At 41.9% G+C, this 23,767-nt stretch overlaps 1 protein-coding gene across 1 annotated transcript in view; it reads left to right on the forward strand.

Moving 5' to 3' along the window:
- The window catches only part of LOC104471676 (gamma-crystallin 1-like), a gene marked incomplete at its 3' end in the record, with an annotated part of 26,685 nt that extends 8,476 nt beyond the window's left edge, over positions 1–18,209 (forward strand). Inside the window, 4 exon segments of the mRNA XM_010087100.1 lie at positions 15,932–16,062; positions 16,065–16,127; positions 16,130–16,173; positions 17,963–18,209. Coding sequence (XP_010085402.1) covers positions 15,932–16,062; positions 16,065–16,127; positions 16,130–16,173; positions 17,963–18,209 — 485 coding nt within the window.
- Between the last annotated feature and the right edge of the window lie 5,558 nt (positions 18,210–23,767).

A 23,767-nucleotide genomic window follows, 5' to 3' on the forward strand; every position in this document is an offset into this window, starting at 1 on the left:
GCACAAACACATAAAAGCTCTTTGTCTTCAGTAGCTGACCTTCAGGGAGATGGTTTTGTTCTTCAATGGGCAGAAGCAGCTTGTTTGGCTCTGTTGTGCTGTTCCTCTGTCAGACCTCTGCTGAAAATTATCCCCAGGCTACCAGAAAAAAAAAAAAAAAAAAAAAACCACAACACACCTGTGTATTTGGTCCATGTAAAACTGGATACAGCAGGTGAATGTAACTGAGCAACCAGATGGATGAAAAAAAAGCCTTCAGTAAACAAAAAGGAGATACTCCAGCTTTAGTGGTCAGATCTTATCTTGGCCCTGCAGGGATTTCACCAGTTAAAACTCTTCAATCCTATCCTGCTCTGACACTAATACCTACACTTAGCCCCAGTCTTAAAGTGGTATCCCATTCCCAGACATACTTTAAAGGCTTACAGGATTGCTAACATCACATATGTTGCAGAATCTACCCCAAACTTTTTGACATCTTCTGCCCTTTAGGTCTGAGAGAATCCACCAAAGAAGAGGTACCAGTTCAGTGGTACCAGTGACTAGCTTTGGCCATAGCAATGGTAAGCTATTGGCCCCTTTTCCCACCAGCCTACTACCTAGGCTGGTGTGCTATGACCAATAAAGTGGAAGGAATCTCCCGCTGCATGAAGGCATAATACATTTGGATCCTACAATATCCGTGTCTTTTAAAAAAGTGTGTTACATTTTAAACTCAAGTTACTTGCAGCTTTTGCCCCATTAGTTGTAGCAAACTAGCTCCAGCCTTCTCTCTTTGAAGACAGCAAAAAAGCTGAACCATTCACCTCCTCCTCTACCTTACAGTGAGCCAGGGAGAGGCAAGCAAAAGGCAGTGCAACTACTCACAGCCACACTAAGATGTAATCCAGCTCCTGGGCCTTTGGCATAGTGCTTTACAGAGAAGCATTCCCACCAGTGTGCTCTAATTACCACTAAAGAGTAGTGAAGGAGGCTACGCAGGTCTGAGGAGACACAGGCCTTGCCTGTGTTCAGAGCAAGTTTCTCTAGCAGTGTATCTTTAGCCATATAAGCGTAATTTCCCTTTAAAAAACAGGGGAGGTATTAAAAGCTTTAATTCATTACTCAAGTCACAAGAAAGCTTTCTGTATGGCCCAGCTATTTAACAAAAGAGCATTTGTACTGGAGTATGTAGATTTTGTTTTCAGTAACAAACGTTATTGATGTTTCCCAAGCAACCATTGAAAGTTGCTGTGGAATTCTAATCAGACTATAATAGATGATTCATATGTAATTCAGTGTTTCTGGTGCACTTTTTTCACCTCGGTCATGCTTAGCCGTAATATTAATGACAGACTGCCACCCAGTGTCCAGAAAGGGCTAGAGCAACGCTCCAGATCACAATTACATGTATCAGAACAGCCTTGGCCATAAACGCTCTTAGCTGAATTTTCCCATGTCAAGAACTGGAAATGCCACTAGATGCCATGTAGGGGCATTTGCCAACATGTTAATTCGAAGGAGGGATCTTCCTCTCTGCTCCTGGGATAAGTGGGTGGATCAGCTCTCCCATCTTTTGCTGTGAACATTACACTGTGTATTTTTTACTGCCATACTCCTTATGGGCAGGAATTTTCTCTAGGAATTTCCAACGCAGGATATTTTTAGAAATCTGCATTTTGAGTGCACAGCATAGACTGCAGAGGAGTGATGTTTTCTTAGAAGTTTTCCAGCTGCTCTTGCTGTTTCCCATAGTGGGTTGTTGATTTTTTATTTTTTTTTTTATGGGGGGGGTGTATTAGTTTTTTAGCTTTGATTTATATTCAAATATTACACAAGCAGAGAAAGAAAGAATAGAAACAGTTTTTCTGTTTATCTCACGTTACTGTGCACTTGCCTAGATCCTGTCTCTAGTGGGCACAGGCATACTTCCGTAATGGTCATGAGGTGGCAAAGTTACAAATTTTTTTGAAGAGGAAGACAAGCCATTGTTTTCAGGATGTCAAGTTTCTGTTTCAGCTGACAACACTGCTTAATTTTAATAACGGGCTTAAGATCCTTCCAACTCTAAGAGAAAGGAACATAAATGCTTTGCTGAATTTGGAAACTAAGGGTGATTTATTTTGCAGAGCCTTAAGTAGTTTAAGAGGTTAAATCTACTACTTTAATTAACAGTAACTCTTGGAGCACAGCTTATGCCTCCTTAGGAGTGCTAGACTCAAAGAGCTAGAATCCAGCTCATCTCAACATTAAACTTCTGAGGATCTCAGGTTTGGTTGTCAACTCCCCCCACCCCCCATTTCCCATCAAAGTAAAACGGGAGATTCCTGTTATGTCCCATCACTTTTGAAGCCTTGGCTTAGATCCCTGAAAATCAAGCACTAGCTTTACAAGGTACAGATACTTAGGGAACCCAAGTAACATTCTAGTGGGATTTAGGATCCAGAAGATTTCTGATTCATAAGAAATTACATCCTAGCCTGAAATGGATGTAATTGTTGCTATCCCAACTGCCTACTGCTTCTCAGAGTTTCCTACCCCATTGTCCAGATATTTCAGGACCTGCCATGTAACCAGCTGAGCAGCCACGGGCTGCCCACCAGGATGTAATTGCAGACCACAATCCCCAGGCTGCTCAATCCCCAGGGCTATAAAATGCAGCAGTTCAGCTACTGTACTGACAACTGAAATGTCTGGGCAGTAGGGATGGGTGCTTCAAGAAGCTGGGTTGGCAAAGCAGCCAGGACAAAAACTGCCAGCAAAGCTGTGCTCATGTATCCATCAGGACCTCTGAAGCAGTTATGTTACTTCCCACTGATCACAAACAGGTATGCCCATTTGGTTTGGCATATAGCTTCTGCAGACATGCTCATCTATTAATTGCTCTCCTTCCAGGACCGCTGGATTCAACCTTTCAAGCTCTCCCTGCAGCCATTTGCCATGCTGACTGCCCCTGAAGCTGCAGAATATGTCTGGAAAAAAAGTGAGCACATTTCACCCCAAATCCCACAAGGTCAGGGCAGGGGGACATGAGGCAGCAGCACCTGGCCCACCAGAGCCACAAAGATACAGCCTGCTGAGCTTTAACAGCTGCACATGCAAAGGAGTGTGTAAACCTTGCTCTGTGCCTGTTTTGCAGTGGGGATGTCCAGGCATTTTCTCATTGTAGTCTAGAAATAGTGTCTAGCTCAGGCTCCTGAAGTTCATGACAATTGCAAAAGGAGCATTTTCCTGAAATTGAGGTAAACATTAAGATTACATATTTCTAGTAGAATCAGCCTTCATGTATGACAATCACATGTTTATTCCTAAGGTTGGACTAATACTAGGACTTTTGCAAAGGTCAGTTATGCCACAGACCAGTGAAAGAGCCACCCCTCCTTCCCTGCTTCTTCTCCAAGTGCAGCAAAAATGAGGGAATTTGAAGCTGGGACCCATCCTATCCAACCCACGTATTGCAGCTGATTCCATGTAGAAGGTCTGTAAACCATCCTTCTGCCGCTCTGTAAACCCAAGATGATATGAGGCTCTTCCTCCCTCCCCAAGGCATCAGGTACCGGACAGCAGCAGCATATCAAAAAGACCAACCCTTGTTCAGCAAAGAGAGCTAAAAAGGACAGCAAGCAACTGGACTTATTGAGCAGAGGAAAGCAACAGGCTGACAAAGTAGGTCTGCAGAATTCACACAAGACAGTAAATCTGTTTTTGCAACACTACCACTGAATGTCACAGCTAGAGTGGCACCTCTGGCCTCCCAGAGCCCACAAAGCCTCCTTGTCTGCCATTCTCAGCACTCTTTAGCATGGATGTTTCATAGTAGGACTGATTTATAATAGTGTCAATCCTAAATTGGTCTTTCACGGCAACTGTATCATACCTTGGCAGGAGGTGTCACTCATGAGCTGGAAAGTCAACTCCAGTAATACTCAACATTCACACACGGAAGGCATTCTTCTGGCTAATATCCCTGCAAAACACATTCACTACTGTCACTTTTAGGTTTAAAAAGAAAAAAAAAAAAAAGAGTTGAAGACTATTTTTTTAAAAAGTTAACAAAAACCTGACTCCATAAAGAACCTAGTAATGTCAGATTAGCCTAGCAGGTACATTAATTAGGCTCTGCCTTTCTATTTGTCCATTATTTGCTAAAGCCTATTGTTTCCTGCAGCTCCACTGAGCAGGAGAGCTAAGAAAACATTCGTTCTAACAGCAGCAGGGCTGGATTTGACCAAGTAGAGTAGGCAGACTCCCCCACAACCCTGAGTTCAATGTGCACCACATGTCACACAGCAGGAGGGAAGCTGTTCTGCCACGCAGTCCTCATCTCTCCTGACAGATTCAGCCCTTCATGCTGTGCTTGTGCTTATTAACATTTGCATCCTGCAGGGAGCTACAGAAGCAAAACAAGGAATCTCTCCAGAGATGCCTAGAACACATTTGAACAAGGAATGCAAAGGAAGCAAAGACATAACAAAGACCCAGACTTCATGTGTCTCACTTAGCTGTAGGTGAGCTAAGTGATGTCTTCTAAATGGATGTCTTCTACCTTAGCTTTGCTAATACATTTGCTACTTGTGTTTCAGGGGTTTGTTTCATTTTGTTTTACATCTTAGCAGTCATTCTTTCCTTCCCACCCCTCATATGTTTTACCCAAGACTGATATTCCCTCATCTTCCCTTAGCCACCTCTCTCCTGCTTCCCTGCCTAAGTGTTGGGGGCTTACATTTTCCCAATGTATCCCTACTGCTTCTCAACCCACCATGCTACTTTTACAGAGCCAAAGAGAGGATGCAGCACTTCAGAGGCAGCAAGTACACAGTGCTGTGCAGCTCCCACACATGATCTTGCATGTGACATGAGGGTTGTGCCTCTCAGAATTATCCCATTTTCTTCATTTCTCCTCTTTAACCACCCTGATTTCTTGTTTCCTTGAAGAACTCATCTAAAGAAAAAGCCTCTCCCTGCAGTGCCAGTGTAGCTCTGAAGCCTGTCTTCCATTTCCCATTTGTAGCTCTCTAATGGTTTGCTTCTGTTATGTCCATGCTGTGCTGCTCAAGAACACTCTCTCTTTCCTAGATGGGCTGTCACAGCCCTCATCCTTGTACTAACTCTACCTCGGGATAAGAGTTGAGTGCATGTGGTTCTCCTTCCACATCCCTCTCTTCCTCTGGCTGGAAGCCCGGGCACACAGCATGTGGTGTTTCTATAGGACTCTATTTAGTTCCATAGAAGTTTCAGAGCTCAATGGGGTAGTAGAAGTGTTCTCTTCTGAGAGATGTGTTTAGCACTAACTGCAGGGTAGACTCCATTAGAGCTCTTCACATACAAAAATGATAGAAAAAAAAAAAATATTCACAGCTACTTCTAGCTGGGGGATAGACATCTATCCAAAAATATGGTCACATATTGTACAGCTGCATTAACCTATGCCTTGGAGATGGTCCTGTACTCTAATGCAAAATATCTGCCAAAGGAAAAACCAATAAACACTTGTGAAGCAAAAACATTTTACTTCTTCCGCCCACTGATTCTCAGTCACTGAGTCTATTTATGGAGGTGACAAAAGACAGCACTGTACAAGAAAGCCTGTGAATGGTGAAACTTAATCAGGGATTCAAAGTCTTTTAGAAGTCCTCATGGTCTTAAAGCTTGCTTTCAACTCCTCAGGTTCACAGCTGGTTTTAATGTAACTTATCACAAATTTCCTGTTAAAAATCACTCTAAAATAAAATGTAGTTGCTATAAACACCTGGCCTTTCAATTGTGAGCTTTCCATGAGGAAAGAACCACAGCTCGGTACCTTCAAAAATTACAGATTAACTGCTGAGTGTGTGCTGATATTGATGGGGCTTCTCGGCCATACCATGCATCACCCCACTTTCCTTTCAAGCCATAAAGGAGTCAGATGAGAAGGCTAGAAGGGACTTAAGATCAACAACATCACCTTCCCTTACACAGGAACTCTTTAGCCATGTATTTCTGCAGCATCAGCTAGTTTGGCCTGGTTAGTTCACTCTGCAGGAAGCAGGATTACTGGAATGCACTATCCAGTTTCATTTAGCAATTCCTACCTCTCCTCCATGGCCTGTGGTCACTGCTGCAATAGGCCTGCCCTGTCACATTCAGCACTCACTCATTCCTGGAGCTCAGAGCATCCATCAGCTTCTAAACAGGGGGTTCTGTTCTTGCAAACAAATGCAGTAGAGCAGTAGGCAGCAGCCAGCGCCAGGACCTGAGCAAATTTAATTCCAACCTAAACGGCATCAGTCTGACCCCTTGAAAACCAAAGCAGAGAGAAATTGTACTTTGAAATGAGGTCATTACAAGAGGGGAGGAGGGGATATTGCTGCTGAGCACGTGAATAGAACAATGGTAAGGGGGTGGTTAAGATTAAACAGCTAGGGAGAGCGATTAACATCTCATGACTGATTTTTGTTCACTGACCTGCAATAAAATAAACAGTAAGACTTTAACAAATAGGTGATTAGCCACATTACTCCCGTGCTGTCTTTGCTGTTAGAGTACTGCCATCATCTTCACTTTTCATCAGCTAATACTTCCTGGTTGTTATAGGTAAGGCTGGTGGAGTTAAAAGGAATAAGCAACAGAAATCTTGCTATGCTAATAACCATAAAAACAGTGTTTCATTTTCAGCACGCAAGTACCTGAATATCTCTTGCATGCTCACACTGCCTGTCACCAGTTCCATTGAGTCCATGTCAGTAACTCATCCAGCCTGCAGACAAAAATCAAGCCCTGAACAGTGTACTTACCGTGATAGCAATAATACAAGAAGTCAAGTACAACACTCAGAAGCATCATGACAAGGAAATCCAACAGGATGAAGACAAGTGGTCTGAGGCAATCCAGAAATCTCAGAAGAATAGTTCTGAATATACTAAAGAGGACAGGAGGGTGTCTAACCTTTTTGGAAATGGTGAGTGCACATTAGCCCCTGTCATTTAATAAGAATACAGTTAAAAACAACATCAGTGAAGGGGTTTGTGATGGAAGGATGTGAAGGGGGAGGTTTCATTTTCCCTATTCATTTCCCCAGACGTCGCTCTTGTCTTTCCTTTCTTGCCACCGCACTGAAAGCCCTTTTCTTTGGCCTAAGACCTTGTAAGCAAAGCTGCACTCCACTAAGTCTCCCAAACTTTGCCCTGCTCTCCCTCCTTAAAACCACAAACACTCCTGTTCCACTAGAAGTGGAGACTATATAGTTGCAAATAGAGCTCTTCAAAATAAATTAGATCTACAAAGGTGTTCATCTGCATACCAAGTTAACTGATGCTGACAAGCCCTTTACATGCTTGAATGAGTTTCCCCAAATAAATAAGGTTATAAATCTGGTTTTGGAGTTCAGAAGCTTCTTTTGATCTGAAGCCTCACCTACTGGTGATGTAATAAGACATTTGTACAGCCAGTTTTGCATATTACATAAAGCAGCTTTGTTTTAAGAGTATAAGATCTAAGTTCAAGAAAATGATTATCAGAACAGAACAAATCAAGGTTTGTTCCAGCCCTGCATCAAACAAGAGAAAAAAAATGACAGAGGAAAAGTTCTGAAAGGGAGGAATACAGTTTTCTGTAACCTACTAGCTGTGCTTGAGTGTTAAAGCACTCTGCTTTAGTATTAAACACCAATCCTTTCAAGTTCCAGATAGAGAGCAACTTGAATTTAATGCAGTTTGCTCCTTTTGAATTTTTAAAACAGATTTTCAAAGGGCAAAAATTGAATGAATTGACCCAAACATTTACAATGTTAGCCAGTAATTCAGATGCACTAATTAACATCTAATAGAAACCATTTTATTTCAATCTTTTTAGTCTTCAGGAATGCAGTTAACCACACACCAGGAAGGGACTGAAACTTTTAATCATTATTTCCTCCTAGCACCTCTGTGTTAAAATCTGTACACAATAGGAGGGATTAGTAGGCAAGAGCTAACAATATCACATGAGATGGAGACTTTTCCTGTTTCTAGGATAAAGCGGGTGACAAAGTATTGAAATGGAAGCAAAGTTCATCTGCTCTCACAAAAGGACAGACTGAACGAATACCATGGGACAAACTTAGGCAGGAGGTCATTGCCACAGAATGGGGAAGGAGAGGAACAGACCTACAGCAGAAACTGCTTAGGTCCACTGAGTTTGATAGCTTTCAGGCAAAGCTATCTTTCTTAAACACACATCCCCCATTGGGTCAAGTGCACCCCATGAAAGAGTTGACACCAGCTGAAAGTGTGGTCCACGCCACAGTTACACAATAATTCACTTGCACACAGCATCAGTAAACACAGCCCAAAACCCAGAAAATAAGAGTCCCATAGGGTAAATCCAATAAATGCCATAACTGCAGCAAAGACAAAACATGAAATCTCCCCACAGCTTAGAGTGGGCCCTTTTGTATTACTTTTTGCAGATACAGCATTAGAATAATGGTGTATGAAAGCAACAGTGTTGCTCTCAGCTCTCACCTTTCAGCTCAAACTGCCAAACCATCTGAAAGGTAAAGTGAAAGCACCAGTATGCCAGTACCCTACTCTGACACAAACATTGGGATGTACTATGAGTCTTTGCAAATGTTTATATTGCAGATTTTTATTTTTTTTTTATGAAGACAAGAGCTTCTGGGTCCACTGCTATGAATGTAGCAGTGACCACCTTGACCTGTGGTCCTGTGTGAAACAATGCAATTCCATCTGGGTGGAAAAAGGCAGCTGGATGATTTATGAGAAGCCAAACCCCTCAGGACACCGGTACTTTTTAGAAAGGGGAGACTATCCTGACTTCTAGAAGCTGTTCAGTCTCTGTGACTCCATCAGGACCGCCATGTAATCCTACAAATGAGTTTTGCTTGGCAGTGTATCACATTAAGAATTTTGATGTGGTTTACTTCTTGAGAATATAGTTATACAGTCTCTCAAGAGGCAGGCAAGTTCAGTAAGGCTGTGCAAAGTTGCACTGGAGATGAAGGAAATAATCTGTTTAATGTCAGTGCTATTTCCAGGGCATGTTCATAACTTGGAGATGCTAAAAAAGCTGAGCAACTATTTCTAGGTAGAGAATGCTTTTACCTTGCTTGGGGAAGGGCTAGCAGGGCCAGCTGTATGAAGTTCTGCTGTGTGCTGATGTGTGCAACTTGCTCATGACCATACTATGAATTATTTCCTAACAAAAGCTGTGTTGGTTAAAATCAGGCAAAGAGTTAGTACTTAGTAAAGTACTTGTCTGGTTAGTAAGATTATATAGCCATAGCAGCAGGAACACTCCACATGCCCATGCTTCACATAGCACAGCAGTTTGCCACATGGCAATTGCCTGTACACCACTGTGTAATGGGGTAACATGCATATGGAGTAACATGGTAAATGTCTTTTAGTAGCATAGTTCCGAAAAGGCCACATTATTCATGCCTGGTCATGAGTAAGTGCCACAGATCATCTCAAAGCCACTTTGATACATTTTCTCCTATTGTCACAATATAGAGTCCTTCTAAATCCCATTGTTATTATCATAAAGCATCTTCCATTTACTTCCTACCACATGGGATCATACCCATTTGCTGGCTCTCCTGAGCTCCTCCATGTGGGTAAGAATTAAACCTCCTCTATTAGCTTCAAAAGAGAGAATCTCTTCACAGTCCCATCTCCAGAATAAAACACAATTTCTCAGAAATGCACATAGTAGCTGGGAATGTTGCCTTTTTCTGTATGTCTCTCTTGTTCATTAATGTCAGAATCAGTTAAATTTCTGTCGTTCCTGCATTGTTGCTGTGTTTGCCACTACAGAATTCTGTTTCCCACAAGATTCAGGTCTACGAAAAAGACGATCTCCAAGACCAAACGCTGGAGTGCACTGATGATTGCCCATCAATCCCAGGATACATCCGTCTCCCTGAGATCTGCTCCCTCAATGTTTTAAGTGTCTCTTGGATCTTGTATGAAATACCCAACTTCAGGGGTTGACAGTATTTACTGAAACCCAGGGAGTACAGAAGATTCCTTGACTGGGGTACAGTAAATGCCAAAATTGTCTCTTTGCAGAAGCTGTCTGACTTGCATTGCTCCCATGCTAAATAAATAGTGAATGCATTCCAAAATCCTTGTTCAAACAAATCTTCCTTCAGTACTACAAACAAATTAGAGCTGTGCAGTCCAGAGGGAAATCCAGTTTATCTCACATTTTAGAGGGAGGGGGGGATACTTTAAAAAAATATTCACAATTAACATGATAACTTAAATAACTGTTAAAGTTCAACTGCATATTGCTGACCCTGGTAAATGTAGAGCTCCTCAGTCATTACTTCACTTACTAGCTATTAAGAGGAAGGTCTGATTCTTTCATCTAAGATTTCCCCAGTTTTACAGTTTTGATCAAGGAATAGATTCCAGCTCTATACTTTACAGGGTTAACAATATGCCGTTCGGCCTTTAATGGTTATTTAAATTATCATGCACTATGGAACAGAAAAGTAAGTCCCATTAGTAATTATATCCAGTGGAGTACTGACTGAGGAGGAAAAGGACAGAACGATGCAGAGGAACTCAGAACAAGGTGAACGCTGTATTTGGCATCAAGTTCTTCATGCAAGCAAGCTGCTCCATGCTACCACCAGTCCAGCAAAGCTTTCCTATCCCAGATGATTCCTCCAGAAATAATTTTTCCATATCCTTAAATCACATCACATTTATATAGCATGTTTTAGTGAACCTGTACTTCATGAACTAGATGTTTAGCTGGTGCCAATCACCCTGAATTCAGAGCTGCACTGATCTGCTGCAACAGGAGATTGAGCCAAATCCCTCAATTGCCAGGCTATTCTGAATGCAAAAGGAATTAAATAAGCATACCACTGTGGATCAGAAACAGGACATCATCTTATTGTGCTGGAAAAAGGCTATTGCAACATTAATTAACATTCAAGTAATGATGTATATGCCTACTAATCATCACTGAATCCTGTGCCAGCAGGCACTTTGTGCAATAATGAATGAGCACCATAATAAAATATAACAAAACACAGTTAAGGGATCTCACATCTTAACATACCTCTTCTCATTTAGGTAGTGGAGTCTAGCTGGCTTTTTTTTCCAGGCATAATTAGGCAAATATACTACTGTTCTTCAGCAAGGTGCTGGAGAGTTTTGGAAAGCGAAAGCAGTACAGAGAGCACAGAACGACTAGGACACTCTGCAACCTTATCTAGTACATGTTTAATTTTAAATCCGGGTTTTAAATGGTAGGCTTTGATTTTGTTTTGCCTAGTAAACATTCCGATAATGGAGTCCTTGAATAAAACCAAGTAACTTCTACAGCAGTGCAGCAGACTGCTTAAAACTCACATCTCCACCTGCTAATGTCAGAGACCTCAGCCATTATTTCACACTCACATGACCCATCAGCAATAGCCTGTTAGTGATACTCACCAGCCTTTCCCTGACAACACTGGAGAGGAAAACAGAACTATTCTTTGCCCTTCGTGTCCTTTTTTGTACACGGGCCCTCCTGCCTGTCCTTTACTGCACAAAGTAGGCTGTTCAGTTGCTGCAAATGTCTGGCGTACATAAGAACACTGTGCTTCAGCTAGAGAGAAATGGAGCATGAGCAATTCCGCTCTCAAGGCAAAGGTGTGAAAAAGCATGTTTCCTCTTGTCCACAAATGCCTAATGTTGCACATTTATAGGAACTGCACAGTGTAATAGGCGTGTTAGCATGCTTGGGTTAGTGTGCTAACCCAGTTTTCCAAAACAACACAGCAGTTCAAGCATCTATTTGCCTGTCTAGAACAGGGAACCAGTTTCATTTGCCTTCAACAAGAATAAAATAAAGAAAAAGCAGACCACCTCCCCAGAGAGCAATTAACATATGCCTATGCACTCCAAAAAAGTATCTAGTTCAATTAGTGCAATTGAGAACTATGGCTACACAGTGATTTGTAGGTTACATGCTGGCATTCCTTTGGTCAAAGGCAAGAATGAACAGAAAGCTACTGTTCAGCCATCACAGTGGTTAGGTTAGGATGCCTGGATTCTTGACCCTGCTGCATCCTAGAGTTTGTAAGTGGCTAAACCTCTCCAAATTTCTCCACCTGAGACAGGAATGATGGCAATTTCTTGTTTTCAAGGAGCACTGAGAGGTTTTACTTGCTTTTGTTTGCAAATGCTCAGAGAATCTTAAGCAGACGTTAATAACAAGGGTGCTAGAGGAAAGTAGCACTGGGAGTTCACAGAGAGCATCCAAGTTTTTGGTAATAAGTCTTCTAGGTTTCTGTAGCTTGGTTTACAGCTGGTAGCAGGTACTACAGTTGCTGCCGTGCAGGGCATGTTTCTCTACACAAACACTGGCTGCTGTTTTCAGATTATCCCTACATTTGAGTTTTTCCGGGGTGCAGAAGCAGTCAATCTCCACATCAAAGCAGCTGTCATAACAGGATACTAGTTGAGGGAAGCTGGAATAGGTGTAAATAACCAGACTCCTCAGATCATGGATACCATTTGGCTAACAAGATATTTTGGCTCCAGAGCCAGGCACAGCCCTTCCTGCAGTGCACAGCCCATCTGTGGCATAGGGTCCTGGGAAGGGAAAGTCTACAGGATTCAAGGAGAAGCTGTATGAGTACTTGGAAGACAAATCCCCTGAGGGTTATTAACCAGGGAGAAGCAACATCCTGCTCAGGAAACCTCTTGAGCTAAAAATACTTGAGGTCTTGAAGTTTGAACAGTGTCATATGTAGTTGCTCCACATCTACCTTTCCCTCAGTGCCTACTCATGGCTGCCATTGCTGCCAAGTTACTTGACTGGCTGGACCACTGCTCTGACCCATGATGGCTGTTCTACCTTTGTAGCTACAATAAGGAATTCACACATCACTGCCCCTACTCTGGTCTTTCAAGTTCCAGTCTTCATCACCATGCCCACTGCCCACAGTATTAGACTATGAAGGACCACACAGGACCCAAAAGACAAGTCAGTGTAACACTTTCAAGCCTGTCAAGAATGAGAAGTGTAAGCACAGGCTTGCACATAGGTGTTCCTGTAAGTGAATTAGATTTGCTTAGCATTAACTGTCAAGAAGAAGTTACTTATGATCCAAAGACAGCATGGAGGTATTCTGAAGCAACTGACAGACTTAAATTCACACTCTTCCCTCAGTCTGCTTTCAGTGTTAAAGACTACAATTTCCTGGCTGAGGAAGTACCTCCAAGAGAGAGGCTAACAGGGGTGATAGCATTTACAACACCCATTAGAAGCACAACTAGAGCTGTATAAAAACAAGCCAGCTAAGGATATGCTCTTGAAGTTTTGTAGCTTCCTGAAATCACCGTACAAGACTCATAGTGAAAGACACATGCAAGAAAGCACAAATGTATAGCATTTTGGTTGAACAAGAAGACAGTGAGATAAAAAGATCCACTGTTTCATATTTCCTGCTCATACTGCATGGAACAAATGGGGCACTGCAAATGATAGGGTTTTGTGAAGGTTAGTTCAAAGGTGCATGTGGAGGGAGAGATCTAAGGAAGGAAAGCATGAGAGAAAGGAATGGTCCCTAGAAAAGAACCTAAGTTAGCGAAATATTTAAAACTTCAGAAGAACAACTCGAAACTATGATGTTTCTTTTTCCTTTGGGGAAAAAAAAAAAAAAAAAAAAACTGGAATTTTTCTCTTTTTTTATTTCAGCTGGATAACATTTCCTTGATATTTTAACATTGGTTTGTACTTGTAATTACTAGACTGAAGGAAAATACTTAAAAGGCCTGATCCAGCACTGGTAGCATAAAGCTTTTACTCAGGTTACCTCCCATTACTTAGACGAGGCAAACTGAGAAAAAAGGTTCCTGCTAAAACCCAAAGAAGATCAGAGGCAGAATAACTTTATCTAAGTACATCAGCTTCAGTCTGCCCTTCCAGTAAATTTAAAACAGCTCTGACTTTGAGTCTACCTATTGCCAAGACTTCTAAAGACCACTGTCATATATTGATTGACTGAAAATTACACTACGCCATATCAAACAAGGTGGTGTTTGATACAGGAACACAATCCTGCGCATCTTTGGGATTAACCAGATCAGCCTGAAAACTTACCACAACTTTAAGTTCAACTGCAATTAAAGTTTCTTGGAGTGAATAAAGTACTATGCTGTTGCATTTTGCCTCAGTAATTCATATCTGAGCTCCAAAATTCTGTACATCTCTCAAGTGAAACGTTTCTCTCTGCAGATTTGAAAAGGCTCTTCTCAGTCTTAAAAAAGTGTTATCCATCATTCAACTTCTCGTATTTTTATCTATGAGCTCTGAATTACTTCTAATATAGAATTTCAGCAGTGAAGCATGGATGGATGTACATGTCTATTACCATACTTTTTGATATACATCATTTTCTCTCTCATACACATACTTTAACTGTTAAAGGAAACAGGCAGTAATGCCTGGTCTGGAAGCTCTTTAAAACCAAGACAGTTTGTATTAGCATACTGTGAAAACTGTTTTATTTAATGCAATCCCTATGCATTAAAAAAACATTTCTCTCTTATCATCAGGGAACAGAGAGAGATTAAAAATAAAATGACGCAAAACAATTCTTCTGTAGCATTTCCATCACTTTGACTTGCACGTTTCATCAGTAAAATAACAGAAATATTGCTTGAACTATTCTTCACTCTGATCCTCTGCTTACTGACAGTAACAATGAAGCTGGTACTCTGCAAACTACTGCTATTGGCTTTTGTTTAGAGAATGGCATTGTCAATGGAGCAGAGGAGCAGAAAAAAACATTCATTCTCTTTACTGAGGAAAAAATTCTCTTTTATCCTATTCCTGTGGATGCAGCACTGTGCATTCTATGTAAAGGACTGCTTACTCTTCCTGCATTCTGGGGTCTTGCAGCTTAACCCTGACAAAAATGGTCAAAGGTAAAAGAAAGCTGCGTGAATGGAACACTGACAAACAACCTGGCACATGCATAGTTCCTTGTGGGCAAGCAACATGTTTACAAACCAGTAAGTATGGTAAGTATGCAAACCAAAAAGTATCTTTGTCTAACAACAAATTAGCAGAAGGGAAACCTGGAGTGATTGTTTTATTATCTCTTTCGTAAGTTTCCTAAAGAAAGCCTATAGCGTACTTGGAAGTTTTCAAATGCTAAAACATTTACACAAACATATTTTTATTTTATTTTTCTACCTGGCTAGTTTCCTTTTGAGTTTGTCAGCTGCTGAAGAGACCTAAAGTTTATATATTCTTAGACTTCTAAGATGCATAGGAAAATAAGATTGAAGTACTCTATTCCAAACAAATGTAATAAATATCACCAAACAATGACACCTAATTTAAGTAACTCTAACTTGATTTTACTGCTGCTAAGATATAGCCGCCCAGCAGGACTTAGAGTGCTCAATTATTAACTTGGGTTGGACACAACTGTCTTCCTGTATCATTAAGAGAGGTGAAAGCTTCAGCACAGCTCAGATGTAGGAGAATTATTCTTCCTTTGTCTGTATTCTACACTGCAGAGGTTTTCTAGGAGGCTAGGACTGGGTGCAGGAGATGGGCATGAAGTTGAATGATGGTGTAATACATGGAAGCCATGGAGCTTTCAGTCAAAGAGCAATTTAGGTTTCACTTTCTCCAAATGCTCCCAAAAACTTGCCATGAAGCTGCTGACAGGCTACTTCCAGCATGAAATCATTATGAAAGTTGCCCCCCATTTCCCAGCATCCCAAAGGGACATCCACCTGTCATTTGTAGTACTAAGTAATGAAGACACCAGTAACTGTCTGTACATCCCATAGAAAATGGACATAAGGGCTTTACTAGTCTTTGGGCCTGGTAGGAGCACCCCTATGGACTCTTGCAGTCTTTGGATTGTTTTATACTATCTAGACAAAACAAAACCAGCTTTCAAATACTTCCCAGCGTCACTGAGGTTACTTCTGTTTTATTGCAGATCACTTTTTTTTGAGGACAGAGACCTTAAGGGCCGCTCCTGTGAAGCCACCACAGACCAACCAGACCTGAGTGCCTACCTCAACCACTGCAACTCTCTCAAGGTAGAAACTTGCGGCTGGATGATTTATAGTGTCCCAACTCCATAGTCCACCAGTACTTCCTGAGGAAGGGAAAATATCCTGATTACGAGCACTGGATGGCTTCAATGACTCCATTAGGTCTTGTTCTATCATCACAGCAGTAAGTTTTCCATATTGCTGCTATGTATGTTACTGCCTATATTAGAATCAGAGCATGACACTCCATTTTGACAGTTCTGGCACAAGTAACAACTTCCCCAGAGACCTCTATGTAGAAAGAGAGTAGTAGAAAAGACACTTAGCAAGTTCACATAATAGGGCTTAGACTCCCAAAGTCAGTTTGGATTCTCAGACAAATGAATGGTTGGTTAGTGCTTGGGGAAAGGGGGGAGTTTATTTTTTATTTTAATAGTATGTTGATCTATTATTTTAGATATATATAAAATCACTTAACATTGATCTTCTAAAGCCACTCTGGCTATACATGATCTACACAAGGAAGCTTAGAACAGAGCTGAGAACCTAACCCCATCTCCTGTAACACGGTCAATGCTCTTGTCTCAAGGGAGGCAAAGCTGGTGACTACACTACTACAGAGGCGACCTGACACATCCCATTGTAGAGACACTGCCATGGATTTGAACTGAAAGTTTGTAAATGAAGGCACATTTGCCTCATGATAGATTTGTTTCTGAGTACTTCAGCCCAGAATAAAGCAGTGTTTTTCCCTCCTAGACTCACTCCCTGGAAGAGTTTTACTAAGAGAGGAGAAGTTGCCACGATGTGAAAGATTTCAATATTGAAACATAAGGCCAAGGATTTGAGATTTGGCCCAGGAATAGCCTTGATGCTGGAATGTGTCCCTCCAATGTTAATGAAAAATTAAGTTCACCCATGTTGTAAGCTTTATGTACAATCTACAGTTTCCCTATCCAGTAGAAGCTGCAGAGACCATCACAGCAAGCTTCCAGATACATTCCATCTGCATAGGATACTGCAGCTATTTTTTTCCCGACACACAGTTCTGGGCTTCACTTAGCTAAGCCAAGTTCTGCCAAGTGCTGAAAGCTAGTGCAGACACTCTTACATCTTTTCAAGCTATAAAGGGAAAGAAGTAACAGATGAGGAGGGTGGGAACAAGAGGGACTGAAGGGGAGTTAACTTGGGAGACTGGTGGGAAGTATCTGAAAAGAAGCAGAGAAACTGAGACTTAGTACGGGGATAGAAAAACTCCAAAAATTAGAACTCATTTCTGCATGCTTTCCAGATTCAGAACAAGAGTGTCCAGAAAGTTGGATTACACAAATGTAGATATTAAAGTGTTGTTGGGTTTGGTTGTGTGGTTTTTTTTTTTTAAACACCTGCAAAAACTGTACTGAACATTTATGCAAAAGCAGAATGTATTTTCTATATCAAATCTTTGCTGTTCTAGATACAAGACTCAGAATGTATTTTCTGTATCAAATCTTTGCTGTGCTAGATACAAGAGTCAGAGACAGGTCTTGAAACAGTATCATCTTAGCAGATGAAAAGCAAAAATACTGCCCACCTGAGGTTGTGCAACAAAGGATCAGAAAAACTCCCCTCTGTCCCAGCCAGAGCCTTATCCAGTTGCAACATCAACATCTAGGAACACTGACAGCAAGCGACTGCTGTGGCAATGCAGGTACATCACTGAGCTTGTTTCTCACCTGCATGTACAGCTGAAGTGTGGTGATCTTGGCTGGATCCCATTTCTGCTTCCTGCCCTACTGCAACTCATTCAAAGCAGTTCTGCCCTCACCAGAGCAGAAAGGACTCATGGCACTGCTGCTTTGAATTAGGACCCAGTCAGATTTATTCCTGTTAAACTGACTTTTCTGCACATACTAGCAGCTATTCAGAGTTGTGTTGCTAGCATCAGTATTGCATCTAGCAAGCTGTAGCAAGCCACTGGACATCCTGTGCAGCCATGGGTGAATTTGTCTTCAGAGCCACAGGAGCACAGCCAGCTACAGTTCTATGAGAGGAATGCCTTTGGAGGCAGGATGTTGGAGTTCATGGATAACTGCCCTTCTCTCCAGGATAACTTTTACTACAGAGACATCCAGTCTTATAACATACTTGAAGGAAGGTGGATTTTCTAAGAACAGCCGCACTTCCAAGGACAGCAGTACCTCCTGAAGCCTGGTGAGTACATGCAATTCACCAACTAGGGTGCCATGACGCCAAAGTTGGATCCTTCCAACCAACAGTGGCTATTTCCTAACCAGCACTTTCCTAAATAATACATCAATGAGTAGTGTCATCAGCACTTTATTAAGGCCAAGGAGTTCCAGAGTCTACATGGTTTAGGTTCCCCTTTCTTGCAATGCTTTTAGCCTTTGATTTAAAGTCCATCAGAGTCAGAAACTGTCTTGACTACAGTGGGCTTCAGAGCCTGTGCTTGCTGTACTGGTAGGAAGAATTCCCCTGAAGTCAGTGGACATGGGCTGGTAATGAGTAACACCCAAGTTCAGAGGAAACCTGTATCTAAATTGCCAAGCTGAATTATCTGCAGTCTCAGATCAATTTGAAAAAGAGCATCTTTGTAGAAAAAAATATTATTTCAGACCTTAGAGGAAAAAACCCCACACATTCATATATGATCATGAAAATATAAAAATCCTCCTGTAACAGAACTCATGGGACTAACACTCTTCTTGAATTTATTATAGGTTATATGTTACATCTTGAATGGTCCCATAAAAGCAATGTCCTTCTCAGAAGTAATTCTCCTGTGAATCAAGTAGCAAATTCACAGCCACAGTGTCATCATGGAGGTACTGCATACCAAACCTGCAGCTATGACACTAGATGACTTAAGACAGAGCTAAGAAAAGCATTTACAGTATTTGCCATCTTTATGAAGAGTTGTTTCTGTCAATGACAATTTGTAATGCCACAGATATCAAAATCTTTCAGTTGCTTATTCACTTCATGATTAAAAAAAAACAGTCCTGGTGCCCAACTGCCATTTGGCATTAAGTCTAGAGTTCTGCATAGGACTGCATTGTTCCTGTTTCCAGTTCAGGGCTTATACTATGCTCTTTTGTTTAGCCAGGACCTCACACTCTTTGTAGATGTGAACTCATGTTGATCTTCCATAGCACAGAGAAGCAGCAACTGCCCCTAGGGTCTAGGTTTAGAAACCAGAAGAAAGACCCATTATGTTAAGGGCTCTACAACCCATTCAGTGTGCAAGTGACTGGCCACAAGTCTCACGCATACTTTAACAGCACACTGTTTATGCAACACTGCAGGATCTTTAAAACTCTGCTTTCAAGTTTTACAACACTAGCCACCATTCAGGTCTCTGTGACCTTTTTGTATCAGGAGCTAGGCTAGCAGACTCCCTGGAAGATTCATAAGGTCACAGGGAAGGGCACAGCCTTGGTTTCACATCCCACTCAGAAGCAGGCACTGTGCTGCAGCCAACATCTGACTTCTGGGAGGCCACAGTGCTAACATTTTGCAAGAATCCCACCTCCAGCAGCAGCTGGAGCTTTCCTAAGCTCATTTCCCTTTAGTTACTTTCCTTCATTTGCGCCCTTCTGCAAACCAAGGAGTTAACCTGCCAAATCTGAGAGTGCCCACAGGCCCCCAGCTGCTATAGCAGACATTCCTGGGACAACCTTACCTTATCAGCTGAGAGGGCATTAAGTTCAGAGAGATGACCACAGGCTACCAACACCTACACATCCTTAAACCTTGGTTGCTGACATTTTTTTTCCTGACACGGATTGCTTTCAGGAGCCATGATGCAGATCCAGATCTGCTGAGCACTGCAACATAACAAAATCATTCATTAAACAGCTTCTTAACTAAAACAGAATTATTTGAAGTGTAAGTATGGTAACTTCACTGATCACTAGCAATAAGATGGTGGACAGTACGGGATGGTTTTACTTCGAATGAAAAGTCAGTTTTGAGGGAGAAATGAGAACACTTTACAATGCAATCTTATGAAGTAACAACTGGTGTCTTAGAGCATCTGCAAAATAAAGACACCTGTATAGCTAACCTACAAGACACCAGAGGAGAGGGGCAATTCTAAGTTTGAAGACCCATCCATGAATATTTACTGGCTGTCAGAGGTTGTAAGAACCTAGGCAAACCGAAGCACGTAAACACATGCTATATATTTAGTCCAGAAGAGTCTTTAAGATGTATCCTACACAAGAACATTCCTAGCACAGCTGCAAACTTAAGGCCTCTGCTAAGGGAGTCTATGCTACAGAAGAGGAGCAGAAGAGATCAAGTCACTGCTTGAGCCTTTTACAGCAGGGGGTTCATTATACTGAAGGTCCCCTGTGGAAATAAGCCTAAAGAACAGAGAAGGACAACACTCACCATGGTCCCAGGCTACCCTGCAGCAAATTCCTTGCTGAATCTAAGTCTATTGAATAGTCTAACGCTGCATATGTGAAAGCAGAGCAGCCAGGGGCCAGAGGGACTTAATACTATTAGCCACACCATCATCTCCCAGCTTTAGCTGTGGCCAGTCTCTAACACTTTGAAAGAAAGCAACTGAAATTCCTAGATACCAGCTCATGTGTCAAAGGGCAACTAAATTCCTTCTCATTTCCAAATTTTGCAAACTAACAAGCCCTGAACTACCTGAGGTAATATGTGAATATGGTGACAGAAGGAAGATTAAGCAGTAGTTAAGTTTGCTATGCTTACCTAATAGAAAAATTGCACACTCATTTTGTACAATCATAGCCAGAGAAACTCAAAGGATGCTGATCCTGTGCTACCCTCAGCAAAACACCATCTCAGAGGCCTTGGCATCTTGCAAGAGCCAGCTTACTCCTTTCCAATAGCCACACCAAATGCAATATCAGGTTAATTTGGCTTGAATACCTAGCAACTAGCATCCACAAAGTCCTACTTATTCACATACAACAAAAGGTGTTTTGCTAGGGGGAGTTTTACACCCAGCTGCCAAAGCCACTTGCTTAATTAGAATGCAAAGATTACTTCTTGCTTGTGTGAAAAGATCTGTTTGTAAAGGACAAAGGAAGAGTTGAGAGGCAAGTTAATTTCTAAGTATATTTCAGGTCTTTGTTGTTAGCAAACAAAGTATTAGCCCTAAAACATCAAGCAAAACCTCAAATAAAAGCTTTGCCATATACCTATCTCAGCATGATTTTTGCTGGCCTAGGGCATGATCTTAGTAGAAACCTTAGAGCCAAACAACTAGTTTGAGAATAGCTAAGAGTCAGACATAGATTTTTGCCTTTTGCATTTGCTTTTACAGAAAATAAGCACAGCTTTAAAAAGGCATTACTATAAGATGCGTTTTTCCTTGCTACTTCAAAGGTCCATGGACTCAAAGCCACAATCAATGCAGCCCACTCCTTTGTTGAACCTTTCCTTAACCTCAGATTCATGCCTTCTCCCTACCTACTATGTTACCTGAACTTGCTGACTGACAAGTTCAGTCCACAGTACAAGGACTGAGTTACCAATATACAGCTGCTGAAGGAGATAAAGTACGAAATCACAAGTAATGAGTATGAGAAACAACCACTGTTGTAAACAGGCACCACAAGACAGCAACTAAGGGACAATGAGCTGCAAATGAACACTGCCTACCTGGCTATTTAAGGTCTATGAAACAACAGGTACATAGTTGTGGAAGAGAAGGTGATGAAAAGTCTAATAATTAGCTTTCACAGTTGACCCTATCCATAAACACATTGTAAAGTACCTGTACATAGCTGGTAATACTTCTTTTTATTTCTTCCTCAATTCTGTGACTTCCGTGTCCTTCACTAAATCTTTATGAGGTTAAATACACTGAAATATAAATTCACCTAGAACCATACAACACCTGTGGGGACAAAGCTGTGGGGACAAAGCTGTGGCCTGCCTTTTCCACTGACCTCCATCATTATTGCTCATATTTGCATGTAAAAAGAACTCATAATGAATACTGAATATCTGTACCAATAGAGAGAGACTAAGTCTGACTCCCACCCAGCAACGCAGACATACGCAAAGCCACCTTAACAACTTCACAGTGAGCTACCTGGCCTAGGAAAACCTCTAGAAGATCAGCCCAGGAAACCACTCACCCTGGGTGCCACTGGAACAGACTGTCCTGTTGCAAAACACAAATACTTTACTTTCTCTTCAGAGCATCTATATAAGGTAAGAACCACGTATACAAACAGCTGTAGTTACTTAAGGCCCCTGTAATAACTATGTCACTCCAAATGCAGCAGAGGGGAAAATGGCTGCTTTATAGTCTGCAAGCATCCTAATTATGTGGGCAGCAGCACTTAACAAGGGAGGAGTCTCCCATTCCTATCAGAGGATGTTTTTTTTGTTTCTTCACTAGAGCCTGTTGCAGGACTTTTGTATGAGAGCAACTGCTATTGCTTGCAAAAGCCAGCAATGTAAGAAAGCAGTGCAGCTCTCAAGGGAGGATTGGGGTTTGTATGCAGCTTTGCTTGGGCCTGACTTCTCTGAAGGGAGCAAGCTGTAAGAAAAGTTTGAAATAGGATGTTGTTTAGTCTAGAAAAGGCTGTAAGAAGATGTGATAAAATTTGTAGCTTGAAAGTATACTACAAAGAGCTTCCTTTTGCTATATCACTGAGAAACTGCAATGGTTTGCATTTGCTTCAAAGGCTGTGCAGTCTGGCTGTTAGGGAAGAGCTCCCAGCAGTAACTCAAGCCCTGAGGTAAGTCTCTCAGGGAAAAGACTAAATCTCTTCTGTTCCTGGAGGCTGCTCCCAGAGAGGGGGTTCAGGGTGGTTTAAGTACAGCAGATCCTGCCCTGGGAACAGAGCTGGACTTGGAGCTCTTGTTTTTTTCTTGATGCAATGTAATTTTTTTTTTTTTTACAGCCTTAAGGTGAGAGACTATTGTGGCCAGCAGCAAATAGTAGCATACATGTATCACATGACTAAAAATAATTTTACAGACTTATTTTTGTTGGTGTCCCTCTATCTGTGCTAGGAACTATGTTTAGATATTGTAGTAAAAGATAGTTCTCCTAATCCTGCACTGCTGATCCACATGATACAACACTGAGCACAGATTAGCCCTTGAATTTCTCCAGGGAAATTTCACTGATCTTCTAAAAGCAAGACAAATATGGAAAGGCATGTTGCAGGGACTGATCTTGGACTGTCTCTAGGCTCTTGTTGACAGCTATCCATCCCTAACAATTCTTTATACAGCAGACAATATAATGATATTGCACAATCAAATCCTTTTGCAAAGGATTTCCAAACCTTACATGAAACTATTGCAAGGGTGTGGAAATCCTCTGCAAAGGAATTGACTGTTCAACAAATGGCAATGAATGCTTTATCACGTGAAGCTGTGTGAGATTTACCCAGGTGAGGAGAGGAGCCAGCAGCAAGACCTTGGCTGCCATTCAACCAGCAAACTGGGGGAGAAGGCGCAGGTCTCCTTACCCCGGGGTTGGACCCCGCCACAGCGCCCACGTGCAGTCCCTTTCCAAGGGAGCGGACCGACACGGGAGGAAGGCCATTCACCGGGTGGTGCCCTGGGGGTCGCACTGACAGGATCAGACAGCAGGAGAGCCCTTTGCTGGAGCGCTCTGCACGGTCCTCCGGAGCACATGTAAAACCCATGTATGTGCTTCATAGCGTTTATCACTCGTGAAGCATCACGGAGGTTCCCCGAGGTGGCTGTCCCACGGGCGCTGGGCACGCCGCTCCTTTCAGGGACAGCCGCTGGGCAGGGACCGGCTGCTC

The sequence above is a fragment of the Pterocles gutturalis genome, unplaced genomic scaffold, assembly GCF_000699245.1.
Source record: "Pterocles gutturalis isolate BGI_N339 unplaced genomic scaffold, ASM69924v1 scaffold43636, whole genome shotgun sequence".
In the NCBI taxonomy this organism is placed as follows: domain Eukaryota; kingdom Metazoa; phylum Chordata; class Aves; order Pterocliformes; family Pteroclidae; genus Pterocles; species Pterocles gutturalis.